The sequence below is a fragment of the Lactuca saligna genome, chromosome 5 (assembly GCF_052625555.1).
Source record: "Lactuca saligna cultivar CGN05327 chromosome 5, ASM5262555v1, whole genome shotgun sequence".
Taxonomy (NCBI): Eukaryota; Viridiplantae; Streptophyta; class Magnoliopsida; order Asterales; family Asteraceae; genus Lactuca; species Lactuca saligna.
Window position 1 is genome coordinate 168,659,467 of NC_136421.1, and position 13,541 is coordinate 168,673,007.

Consider the following 13,541-nt stretch of genomic DNA (forward strand, 5'->3'; position numbering starts at 1 on the left):
AGGGAGCTGAGAAGTTGTAACTAGTTCCTTTTTCGGTCAAGAAATCTTCGAATTCTTTATTTTTGAACTCCAGCCCATTATCTCTTCTGATGTTGCGAACGACTTTCCTCAGCTGCACTTCAACCTGGTTGATAAACATCTTTAGCTTGAGAGTTGCTTCAGATTTGTGCTTCCGAAAGAACACCCATGAAAAACGTGAAAAGTCATCAACAATGACAAGAATATACTTGATACCGCCGATACTTTTGATAGATGATAGACCACACAAGTCAATGTGAATTAACTCTAGTGGTTCAACAACTTTAGTGTTTACAATCGATGGGTGACTTTGACGACTCTGCTTCCCCATTTCACACGCAGCACATAAATGTTCTCGATCGTATTTGAGCAATGGAAGACCTCGAACATGACCTCCGGTGACAAGTTTGTTGATATCCTTGAAATTGAGATGAGAGAGCCTTCGGTGCCACAGCCAGCTTTCGTCAGATTGTGCTTTGGATAAGAGGCAGATAGCTAGATTTCCTTTGATGGGTTTGAGATCCAGGGGAAACATTTCGCCTTTGCGCTGTGATTTGAGAATAACTCTTTTCGTTTTCTTCTCTATTATTTCTGAACCCTCATCGTTGAATGAGACCTTGAGACCGGTACCTCCAACAAGCTGAGATACACTGATGAGGTTGTGTTGTAGTCCTTCAACGTATGCAACCTTCCTAATCGTGAAGTCTCCATTTGTTATCATTCCATAACCTTTTATTGTGCCGAATGAGTTGTTCCCGAACTTGACATTTCCACCATTTGAAAGAGATCGAAATTCCCTCAGCTCTTCCTTCCTTCCTCAGCAGAGCTCGACTAAGAACTTCCGCTGTAGAGGATTTTAGGGTTACAAGAACGATAACAATAAACTTGCTGAATAATTCTCTGATCGTTCTATTCTATCGTTAGTTTCTAAGATGCATGCAAGCAACTATATTTATACTAAACCCTACTAAACTCACGGATGGACAGGCCCATACCGGAGATACATAATGGACTAGCTAACGAGCCCAATAGACGCAACACTTAGTACAAAACACGACCCAACACTTGAATTTTCGAATTGTCTAACTAATTTTCACCATTTTAATTTCTTAAATAATGATAAAATCATGAACAAAATACTAAACAATTAATAAAAATTATCAAACTTCGGATTTTGGTTATAAAAGTATTAAAGGGTTCCCAGATAAGTTTTCATAGATTTTAGATATTCATAACCATTTTTCCAATATTTAATTCTCTAGATAGATATAAATTTATGAAAAATATCAATCAGATAAGAAAATTTCGCAAACTTTGTGCACCAATGATATGAAACATATATAATTTGGGAAAACTAATAAAATGTATTTTCAAACAGTTTAACATGATTGTTCTCATTTTTGTGTATTTATTCTATCAAAATAAAGATAAATTGAAAACAGTTTCAAAAACTCCCCAAATGTTTTTTTCTACTGTTATTGCATATATAAAATCTAGGAAAAATATAAAAATTGTTTTCAAATAGTTTAAATATTTTCTTTGTTTTATTCATTTAAATAAGAATTAATTCGTTAATGATTATTAGTCAGTTAAGGAAAATTACAAAACTTTTTGTAAACTTCATACACATTGTAGATAAGTTGAGAAAAATATGAAAATGGATTTCTAAATAGTTTAACCAAATTTTATGATTTTTGTGCATTTATTCTAAAAAAAATAAAGATAAACAGAAAACAGTTTCCAAAATTCTCCAAAATTTTTATTCCAGTGTTATTAAACATATAGAAGCTAAGAAAAATATAACAGGTATTTTTAAATAAGTTTGACTATTTTTCTTTATTTTATTCACTTAAATAATGATTAATTCGTGATTAATTATTAAATTGTTAAGGTAAATTACCAAACTTTTTGTAAACTTCCTATATAGTGTATATAATCTGGGAAAAATACCAAAAGTGAATTTTATATAATGGAGTCCGATTTTGTGGATTTTAGTGTATTTAATCTTAGGAAAATAGAAGAAAAATAGCTTACAGAAGAGAAAAATTTTACAACTTTGTTTATGGCATCCTAATATATTATAAATTGTTCTAGTAAATTTTCGTGAATTTTGGATAAGTAAAACTATTTTTAACGTTTTTAATCCATTATAAAAACAAAAATCGTGGACAAATAGATATGAATTATGAAAAATTCCCAAAATATTTTTCTGAGTATTCCACATGGTGTAGGAGCATCGAAATATCATAAATAATCTTTTCACATTCCCTAAAGTGGTTTTATGACTTATTGGAACTAAATAAAAAGAAAATTAAAAAGCATACTAAACTGTAACAAAAATCGATGAAACTTAATGAGAGACCATTATTTCTTTTAGGAGTCATCCACGAATTGATCTGGGATTTATAGACCTCAGAAATTATTTAAAATGATTTATGGGCTTGTTTTATTGTAACAATGATGATAAATCAAAGAAATGAAAACAACTCTTGGGATTTTTCATATCCTCTGATTATTTTACTGGGATTCTAAGAAAATTTTGTTTTGTATAGAAAATGATATTATATTTTTTATGAATAAAATCCTTTACATGCACTATTAACAATGTACTTTGATCATCTAGCTCTTTAACTTGATGTTCATCACATTCATCACGGTTTGAAGACCATGCATTGACATATTTTGTTCATAGTGATGTTTTCAAAGGAAGAGCTTGGATGCATAAGGTGGATGAACCTTTAAAACTTGTAAAAATCCGTATTTTAGGGTTTGACATAGGTTTTAGTCCTTGGATTTCACCATTAAACAACATGCATGTTGTTCTTATGTGAAATCCTACCACCATCATCATCAAACTCGACATTCATGGCTATGCTCATGAATGTTCATAAAGAATGGTGTAGAAGAAGAAGAAAGTGTAAAAAACTTGTAAAACTTTAAAGAAAAGTGAAGGAGAATGACGGAGAGATTGAGGTATTTACCTAGACTCTGATTTTGAGCTTCAAGAACACCTATGGATCTTCAAAATTTCGAGATTAAAGGCTGTTAATAACTAATTTTAGAGAGAGAGAGAGAGAGAGAGGGAGAGAGAAAGAGAGTCTTCTTGGAAGGTGAATAGTGGTGGAGTGAAGTGTAAAAGAAAATGTGTGAATATGTGGGTGTCCAAGTAAGAGAGAGAGAGAGAGAGAGAGAGAGAGAGAGAGAGAGAGAGAAAGGGAAAGAGATGGACGGATTTCTTGGAGGGAGAGAGGGTTTTAATAGGCTTTGAAAGCTTTAATTTGAATAAATGTAGCCTCTTAATCATTTTTATAAAATCATCTTTAGTTTTTATAAAAATTCTTAGTGCATTTACAAGGTTTAATTGTATTTTTGTCTTAAAATTGGTAATGACCTAAAATTTTATTTTCTTTGATTATATTTCTCTGAATTTAATTATTTAAAATTGTATTGTAAGGTTCATAATTATTTTCATAAAATTTTTGAGGTTAAGGTTTATAAAATTAGGTATTTAGGGTTTTTCGGATTTTGCTAAACTTTGAATATCGAAATAAATTGAACCTTTGAGACTTCAAACTATTTTTATGTTTCCTAACTCTTATTCAAGTTAAAAATAATGTTTGTAATTTATTTTTATTGTTCTATTGTAGGGATGAGATTTAGAACCGGAAAACCGAACTTCAACCGGAATTGGACCGGAACCGGAATATGTAGAACCAGGTCCGTTTTCGGGTTTAAGAATTGGCTTTATCCGGGTTCCGGGTAATCTAGGTTTGGGTCCGGGTAAACCGGGTCTAAAAACCGGAACCGATTTTTGGAACCGGAAGCACTTTTAGGGTCGGAACCGGTTTTTGTGAAACGTTTAAAAGATGCATATCTTATTCGTTTCAACTCCAATTGACATACAATTTTTTTCAACATGTTGTTTAGAGTTTGTACACGACTTTAGACTATAAATTTGTCATTTTTAGTTTTATATTCATTGAGTTACAGTCCTCCAAAGTCGAGATATGAAAGCTGGAAATTTTTAGTTTTTCAGTTTTTTTGTATTCGATGAAAGTTTTAAAATATGCATATCTAATTCGTTAGAAGTCGGATTGACATGTGGTTTTTTCCAACTTCTAGTTTACAGTTTTTACATGAGTTTAGACTATAATTTTGTCATTTTTTGTTTAACATTCATTAATTTACAGTCCTCCGAAGTCGGGATATCAAAACTGAAAATTTTCAACTTTTCTGGTATTTGTTTTTGTACTTTGTATTATGTGAAAATATTAACACAAGCATATCTCATTCGTTTAAAGTTGGATTGACTTGCGAGTTTTTCCAAAGTGTATTTTAGAGTCTGTACATGATTTTAGACTATAATTTTGCTAATTTTCGTTTAGTTGTCAATGAGTTATAGTTTCCCAAAGTCGGGATATCAATATGAAAATTTTGAAAGTTCAACCCACTAAGTAGTAAGTAATTACCAAAAAATTCTGGTTTTTTCGGGTTTTCCGGTTCTAAAACCACTTTATCCGGTTCCAACCTACCCACTTTGATGTTTCTGGGTTTTCCGGTTCTAGACCTACTTTACCCGGAATCGAACCTGAATCGGTTCCTATATACCGGTCCGGTTTCTGATTCTATAAAATCCCGTTAACCGGTTCCGGGTTTTCCGGGTCCGGGTCCATCCGGTACGGGTTTGGACCCACTTTCATCCTTAGTCTATTAGCATTTTATGTAGTGTTTTCGAGATTCAAGTGAAATTGAGGAACCAAGTATACTAGTCATAGTTTTCAGCTTAGACTTAAGTTCCTACGAGCTTCTGACCTAATTTCTACTACTAGGTCAAGTGAATGATGTGTGTATATAATTCATGAAAAAGTGTTCGGGTGAAAGAGTGACTCGAATATATATAGTCACTACAATTAAAGTAATTGTAGAATTCACATATCAATGTAAGATTAATTACACTATCCTTTGATTCTACTTGTTTCCAAATTTCAAGTAGGTTATAACTTAGCTTCTAGTTACAAAGTCTAGAATATGCCGTGCCTATACATGCAACTAAGTTTATCAAATCTGGAACTGTCTCAAATTTTGACGATTGTCACAGAGGCGGTACGTTAAATTCTCAAAGTATGATTTTTTTGATTACGGGAGGTGCAGTTTTTGGGGCACATCATTAATAAGGAGGGATTATAAGGACTTTGGAAACATTTCCTGTGGATGAGAGAATCAATGGTTAACGATGGAGACGAAGGATAGAAAGTTCATATGAAAGCGACATGAATAAAGGACACAAAGTTACAGTGGTGATTGTGGTGATTTTGAAGTCGTGTATGTGTAGTGTTTGTGTGTGTTTATTTTTATACGTATAAGTGATGTCTTATTCAGAGGCGAAGCTATGCTATTGCAAAGGGTGTCCATGGACACCCCTAATTTTAAATTGTATTGTATAGGTTATATATTAGATTTGAGAGGGACACCTATCGGAATAAAAAAAGGACACCCATGGCCACAGAAAATAAACAAAAAAACCAAACCAAAAAATTATAATAGTATACCACTTTGCTAGGAGGCAGTTAACAAAAATAAAACCCATTTATAGAAATTATAATCAATATTAATCGTTCAATCTTACAATATATATATAAAAAAAAGAAGATAGGATATCACACGATAAACAAAACGAAACAAATTATCGAAAACACAGAAGTCCTAAAAAACAAAGTTTATATAATTTTTTTCACCAGTGTCGCCGTCGTGTTCCACCACTCTCTGCCGGTCCATCCCTATTCTTTTGTTGTTGTCGTCGTGCTCATCATTTCTTCTCTGCCTCCGTGCTCAACATCATCTACCACTCTGCGCCCATCTCCACCACTTTCTGTCAATTTCCGATTTCTGGCAACCTATAGGAGATGCTCGAGTCTCCACTACCTCCCATCTCTTTTCTTTTAAAGGTTTTACCCTTTTCTCTTTCTACATGTCTGTTATTCGTATAATGTTTTTGTGTGTGTATGGTAAGAGTATAAACCAATTCCTAATAACCTATCAAGTTACTCTAGCTTACAAGTCAAATCCTATAAACTAGAAAGTTGTGGAGCATACCGGAGCTTTTTGTGGTGTAGTACACTCTAGTTTTTTTAGTTTACCTATAATGCTATCAACTATAGAGCTTGTTATTATATTTTCTATTTTTCAATTTTTTTCAATTATAAAATATTATATAATTAGGATGTTATAATTTACTTATAACATGTCAATGACATTCGAACAATATCACAATAAATTGGCAACTATTTTTTTACAGACTATTTTCATATCCATATAAATTTTTCATGAACAATTGTAACAAACTTATTAGAATTAAATTCAATATTATACATACACTAGGTGTGAAACCCGTGTTTTACACGATTTTATTAAAATAAGTTTTTGGTAACCATAAAGATCATGTTCATAAAAAAAATAAGTAATAATTGAGTTTGTGATATTTTGGTAAACCGCATGGACTATTTATGTAATTTGATCCTAATTAATCTAAACTAATAAAATTAATTAATATGAATTCACAAATGGAATGTATTATCTATATTAATATACGTACATATACATTAATTAATATATTAATAGAAATAGGAATTCAAAAATAGAAAGTTATTATGTATATTAGTTAATATATTTATAAAATTAATTAATATGAGGTGACATTTAATAGGTGAGATTTGGATAAAAAAAGAAAAAAACTATAAAAATGACAAATGGATATTAAATAATTCAAAAAAATCTAGAAAATAACAAGTGTCAAAATGAAGAAGAAGATGACATATGAAAAAATCATTCTTATTTACTAGGGTAGATAAAAATTTAATGCGAATATATAAACATTAAATATTTTATAAAATAATGTATTTCAATAACCAAAATGTAATCTTTTGAAGTATTTATGATAGAAATCAAATCATTTGGAATACTTATGAGAATTTATTATCAAATTAATAGAATTATAACCTTACATATATATATCCATTAGAATTTTTTGGAAATTTATTTTAAGAAAATTGAAATCCTCAAAAAATGACAAATGAAAATAACAATTTTAAAAATCATAAAAAATAACATTTGTTAAAATGAAGGAGAAGATGATAAGTGTCAAAAGTATTTTTATTTATTAGGTAGGATTAGATGATAATATTATTCACAACCCAACCCAATAATCATAAAATATTAACATGTTTAACTTTTTAAATAATTTAAATTGGACATAATCCTAATTCGCCACTGGTCTTATTTATTATTAGTTTATGATTTTATGATTAAACGTTATACACATTCTATATAATATATCTAATTATCAAGGACAACATGCTAATTTTAATATATTGGTCCATTGTGTGCAAGGCCTACATAATAAATCAATTCACGTTCTATCTGGTCCTGATCCAGTTCTGTTCCAAACATATACCAAACATGTACAAAACACACTACTATTGAAAAATTGAAATTGCGTACATAGTGTAAAAAGACCTCGAATGCATCATTTATGAACTCCTCTTTATATATACTGCTTCAGCTCACCTTCGTAAAAAACCCAACTAAAAGAGAAATCAACAAGTTCAATAATGGATATCTTCTATGCTTCTCTCCTTTCTCTATTTGTGGTCGTCTTCTCATGCTCACGTTGCTTTGGTTTCTTTAAATCTAAGTTGGATGTAGATGTAAAACCCCCACCTGGCGGAAGAGGGTGGCCTGTGATTGGTGAAACTATAGAGTTTGTCACCTGCGGTAGGAAGGGCCACCCTGAAAAGTTCATCGTCGATCGCATGACTAAATTCTCGCGTCATGTCTTCAGGACCTCTCTGATGCTAGAGGATGCTGCAGTGTTCTGTGGGCCCGAAGGTAACAAGTTCTTGTTCTCAAATGATAACAAACTTGTTCAGGTTTGGGTGCCTGCCTCGGCAAAGAAGATTATCCCTTCTCTGGAAGGAGTCAACCAGACAGTACTGAAGACAGTTCGCAACATTTTGAAGCCTGAAACTCTACGGGAATATGTTCCAATTATGGACATGGTGGCACAGAAACACTTTGAAACAGGATGGGAAGGTAACAACCAGATTTTGACTCATAAACTCACCAAAAACTTCACTTTTCTTGTTGCATGCAAAATCTTCTTCAGTGTGGATGAACCCGAATGGGTCAACAAACTATCAGTCCCGTTCGAAAGACTTGCTCCAGGGCTTTTCTCCATCCACTTAAATCTCCCGGGAACACTGTTCCGGAGAGCATTAAAAGCAGGCGCCTTTATCAATAAAGAACTCACTGCAATTGTAAAGAAAAGGAAGAGTGATTTGGCCAATGGGAAAGCTTCACCTACACAAGATATTTTGTCGTTAATGCTTTGTGATGACTATGGAAGATTAATGGCGGAGACTGTAGTTGCTGACGCTATCATGGGGTTGATGATCGGTGGCTATGACAGTACAAGCTCAACGTGTACTTTCATTGTTAAGTATCTCGCTGAATTGCCTGAGATTTACGAGGGAGTCTACAAAGGTATTGAAATTGATAAAGGAAAAGAATCAGTTTATTTTTCATCAAGACATGAAGCATATGATGCATACTTCATTTATGTTCATTATTCAATATTGTTTTTCCTAAATGCTTTTTCAAATTCAAATGAGCTACCAGATGATATAAAAGGTTAACGTTATTTTATGAAGCGTTTTTTATACGTACATTGATTTTTTTTTTGGTATAGATATTGAGTTTTGAACCTATAAACACAAAGGTTGCATGTGACGTAAAAACTATTAAGATGAGGAAATCGTTAGTGAGAGTAACTAGCTTTAGAAACTATTGAATTTGTTTAATGACACGCAAATTTAAAAAAGTTTTTATGAAGTTGTTTTTGATAGTTTACAACTAGATAAAAGGATTTTGACCACTAAAATAATCGAAATAAGAATTTTTAATTGTTTGTATATTATTTTTTGGTACATGCAGAACAAATAGAAATTGCAAAATATAAAAAACCAACAGAATTGTTAACTATGGAGGATTTGTCAAAGATGAAATACTCTTGGAATGTGGCATGTGAAGTTCTTAGATTAGTTCCACCAACCCAAGGTACATTTAGAGAAGCGATTTCTGATTTCACATACAAGGGCTATTCAATTCCAAAGGGTTGGAAGGTAAGTTACAAAGATTAATTACTTAACACGAGCTCCTTGGTGAATAGGTTTTAACTCTATAATAAATGGTCCTTTATAATTGCAGTTGTATTGGAGTACAAACTCGACTCATAAAAACCCTGATTTCTTTCATGAACCTAAAAAGTTTGATCCATCAAGATTCGATAGTAAAGTGCCAATTACACCATATACATACGTACCATTTGGAGGAGGGGCTCATTTGTGTCCTGGAAAAGAGTTTGCCCGCCTAGAAATACTTGTGTTTATACATCATCTTGTGAGGAGATTCAAGTGGAAGAAAGTAATTCCGAACGAGGAAGTTATTTTCAATCTAGTTCAACCTAAGGTTGCCAAAGGACTTCCGATTCACCTGCATCCTCATAAACCTTAAAATTAAAATTCTTCATTATAGAAAAATGGAGATAGTGCAAGTATACCTTAAATAAAATTAATAACACAAGAGATATCATTAATAATTCAAAAGTAAGTTCTCATGAATCTATAGTGTGTAATGTTTAATTTTTATTTTCTTCATGTAATTCTTCTGGGGTTGAGTATATTAACGAATTCATGTCCAAACCTCCCAATTATGTAGCATACTAGCATTTTCCCATCAAACTAACATATGGCTGTTGTAATTTAGGCTGGCTGATATAGTAGGTCTTTCATTTTTTTGCCACCCCACATCACATATGTCATCCTTACACCACACAATTTTTTCTAGAAAATGGTCACCATATCACACACCAAAATAATTTTTAAGTCATTTTTTCTTTTGTTTTGAGTTTTAATAATTTTATTTTATTTTTCATTTTTCCATAATTTTAAAAATAAATTACATAATTTTATAAGAAAGAATTCTAAAACCTTTATAACAAAAATTAATTTATTGTAAACTCATTATTTTTGGAAAGAATTTATTTATTTATTTTGCGCACCAAAGAACATGTAAGAAAATACACTTTCTCATTTATTAAAATACGGGAGAGGACTAGTTGACAAGCAACTTTGAGAGATTGCGGCATTATTTATTATTTTCTTGATCCCAAAATTATAGTTTATCTTTCCGTTTTGATTTGTCCCAAAATAATAGTTCATTTCTAAAAATAAATAACATTTTTACAAAAATATACCTTTATTATTACTTAACCAACTAAGTATTAAATGCAAAGTAAGGATAAAACTGTCATTTTATCGTATAAAGTTAATGATAATTAATGTTTTCTTAATTTGTGTGTTTTTTGTCGGTAGACAATATTATATATAACTACTCTAATTGTTTTGACAAAAACATATATATGGAAAAAGGAAAAAAAGGAAAAAAAAAATGAGGGTTTAACCGCTTAAGTTGATTAAGATTAAGAAGGGAAAAAAAAGAAGGGGGGGGGGGGGGGGGGGGGGGGGAAGGGGGTTCTAACTCGGTGTGTGGTATTCAACTTCACTATCTCAATGAAGATCCACATAACGAGAGAAAAGAAGAGAAAGGAAAGAAAAACAAAATTCTCTTTTGTATTCTCGAATTGAAGAGATGTGGAAGGAAAATGAATCATTTTATTTTTTCTTTCCAAATCCTCCCAAATTGGAAGGAAAGTTAGGAGAAAAAGTGATCATTCCACTTCTTTCCACTTCCATCCTTTAATGAAACTCGGAAACACCAATTTCTTTTAATTTCTTCTCATTTCCACACATTTCCTTTCCCTTCTCTCGTTAAGTTTAACTCGGAAACGGGGTGGAAGGTGGGATGGTTTTCCCCATCTCCTCAACATGGTTGAGACAGGTCACATCAGTGGACGACCCATACTAACTAAACTTATACGATTCTAATGTATATATTATTCAATATTTTGTCTAACCTCTCATTAACTGACATAAAACTTTCAAAATCATATAGTTTACTATTTATGTTTTTGAATATTGATATAATTATGCTTTTAATATATATATATATATATATATATATATATATATATATATATATATATATATATATAAGAATTAAAATGTACAAAGCTTATCTTAAAATGAAGATGTTTGTCTCAAACTAAGAGGTTGTTTGTTTGGCCTCTTAATGATCCCAATAAGAGGCTGGCTTTGAATCGTTCAAATTCAGAGTGTTTGGTTGACACATTTTTACCCTCTTAACCGGTCAGATGTAACAAAAAATAGTCTCACTCAGTAAGAGATGGTTAGGAGTTTGGATGAAAAAAAGACTGCAGATACCCTTGCCCTAAAAAAACGTTTGACGTCCTTTTCTTTCTCCCTCTTGATACGTCTTCAAAAACTCCTCCCTCATTCTCCCTCTCCTCCGTCCCCGACCCCTTCCCCTGCCAGCTTCCGACATCGTCAATGCTCCTCCACCTTCGTCACCACCCATTCTCGCCGCTTCTCCTTTCACCGATAAGTTTTCTGCCTTTTTCTTCTTGGTCGATTTTCTTCAGCCTAATCTTTTTGGTCGTTTTTCAAGCCCTAGAGAACTTTTTGCTTGGTTTGTATATGGAATCGGTGTTTGGTCTGAGTTCTTGCTGTGTTTTTTGACATTTTATGAAATCGATTTTTCTACTATATTTTCTTGCTGCCCTATTTGAGTTTGTATGAAATCAATTTCTTTATCGTTCTTGATGCTCTATATTTGAAAATCTGAAAATAACAATGTGCTTGTGTTTGTGTTTGCTTGAAAATCTGGAAACATGTGTTTGTGTTTGGTTGCAAATATAAAAATGGTGTTGATGTTCTGCGTGGTAATTTTGTTGCTGGTTTTTGATGGTTCATAGGGTTAAAATTGACATTTTCATCATTAAGAGGAAGGCATTCATATGCCTAACCAAACATCAATTTATCATTCAGATATAGATTCGTATAGAGCTTCTACATCATTCATACATCTGCATCATTCAAATATGATGTGACAACCCGAAGTTTACTCCAACGCCGTAACCCGTTTCAGTCCATAAAATTCGTCTTTTTCGAATTGTTTTCGTTTATGTTTTAAATTAAGTCATTATTTTTTAGACTTCTATTATGACTTAATGAGTGTCTAAACATGTTTAGAACTCATATTAACACTCCATCTTAGTAATCGGGAACATTTTTAGTTTCGACCATATCGGGTTACGACAACTTAATCGGGTGCGACCAAAAGCCACGTTTAACGTCAGTATCGGGTAGAATTCCACCGTGTCCCGAACTTAGGACCTATTTAAGCTCAAAAGACTTCATTTGAAGCCTTTCCTCTCTCTCACTACTCTCTCTCTAACCTCTCTCCTCAAACTCAAGATTTAGGTCCAAAATCATCAAATTTAAGCTCCAAATCACCAAGGTAACTACCCTAACTCCTAGTATAGCATCTTAGACCTTCAAATTCGAGTTCAAATCATGGAATAGGACCATATTCATGTGTTTACGGCCCTGGAACACCCTTGGTCCGTGAACACATATAAAATGGGTTTTGGAGCTTAGATATGACTTAGGGGCTTACCAAACGGAACTTAGAACACCATGAACTTGAATTTTGGAGAGTAAACATGAGTTTACTTCCCAAGAAAATGCTTCGGCTGTAAACTCCATATCATGGGGAGTAAACTCATTTTGAAGTGTTAAAATGCCATTTAAACACACCAATAGCCTTGGAATAAATTCTAGAATCAACCACAATCGATTTGGCCTTAAACTCAATGAAAATCCCACCCTTAGGAGTTCACGGCCGTAAACGCCCCAAGGATGGGTTCCTGGGCCGTAAACTCCTATAACATGATCAAATGATGCCCTAAATTCCATCCAAGGCTTGTAAAATGAGTTTAAATAACATATGATTGTCCTAGCACCACCAAAACACATAAGGAATGGGTATGGGGGAGTTTACGGCCATAAACTCGTATTTTACTGCCGTAAACTCCATTAAATGGTCAATATGTGGGTTAAATCCATTTATGTGGCTTAGATTTGATCCTAGCTAATTCCCCGAAGTGATGTTTGACCATTTAGCACCTCAAAACCCATCATCCATGAGTTCACGGCTGTGAACTCATATGGACATGGTCTTAGGGCCGTAAACTCCATAAGGAGTTTACTCTTGAAGAGTAAACACAATATCGAAGCCATATACGTCCTTAGATGTCACCCGGGTTGCTCTAAACGCTTGATTTGAGGTGTTTTCGCGTCCTAGAATAAATAATCATATCTAATTAATGAATTAAAGTCTAATTAGATACAAATGTGTATCATTTCACATTACATAGGAACCACGCACATTTTCAAGCCTTGAACTGACGTTTAGCATCCAAACCGACACATTACGCGATTAGTGAGTTCATACCCGTACCCTTTTTCCGTGTTTTTCAATGTTTTCAG

General features: G+C 32.8%; 1 protein-coding gene across 1 annotated transcript; it reads left to right on the top strand.

Moving 5' to 3' along the window:
• Window positions 1-7,625: 7,625 nt before the first annotated feature.
• Window positions 7,626-9,773, top strand: LOC144997250 (beta-amyrin 28-monooxygenase-like). Its single transcript, XM_078957111.1, has 3 exons — window positions 7,626-8,556; window positions 9,007-9,194; window positions 9,280-9,773. Exons 1-3 carry the CDS (start codon window positions 7,626-7,628, stop codon window positions 9,583-9,585), a joined length of 1,425 nt encoding a protein of 474 aa, XP_078813237.1. The 3' UTR covers window positions 9,586-9,773.
• Window positions 9,774-13,541: the final 3,768 nt, after the last annotated feature.

What these genes read in the sequence shown, in the direction of transcription:
- LOC144997250 (XM_078957111.1), top strand. Translation starts at nt 7,626, where the DNA reads ATGGATATCTTCTATGCTTCTCTCCTTTCTCTATTTGTGGTCGTCTTC. An exon ending in TTACGAGGGAGTCTACAAAG is followed by an intron (nt 8,557 to 9,006) that starts GTATTGAAATTG and finishes TGGTACATGCAG; the next exon opens with AACAAATAGAAATTGCAAAA. An exon ending in CAATTCCAAAGGGTTGGAAG is followed by an intron (nt 9,195 to 9,279) that starts GTAAGTTACAAA and finishes TTATAATTGCAG; the next exon opens with TTGTATTGGAGTACAAACTC.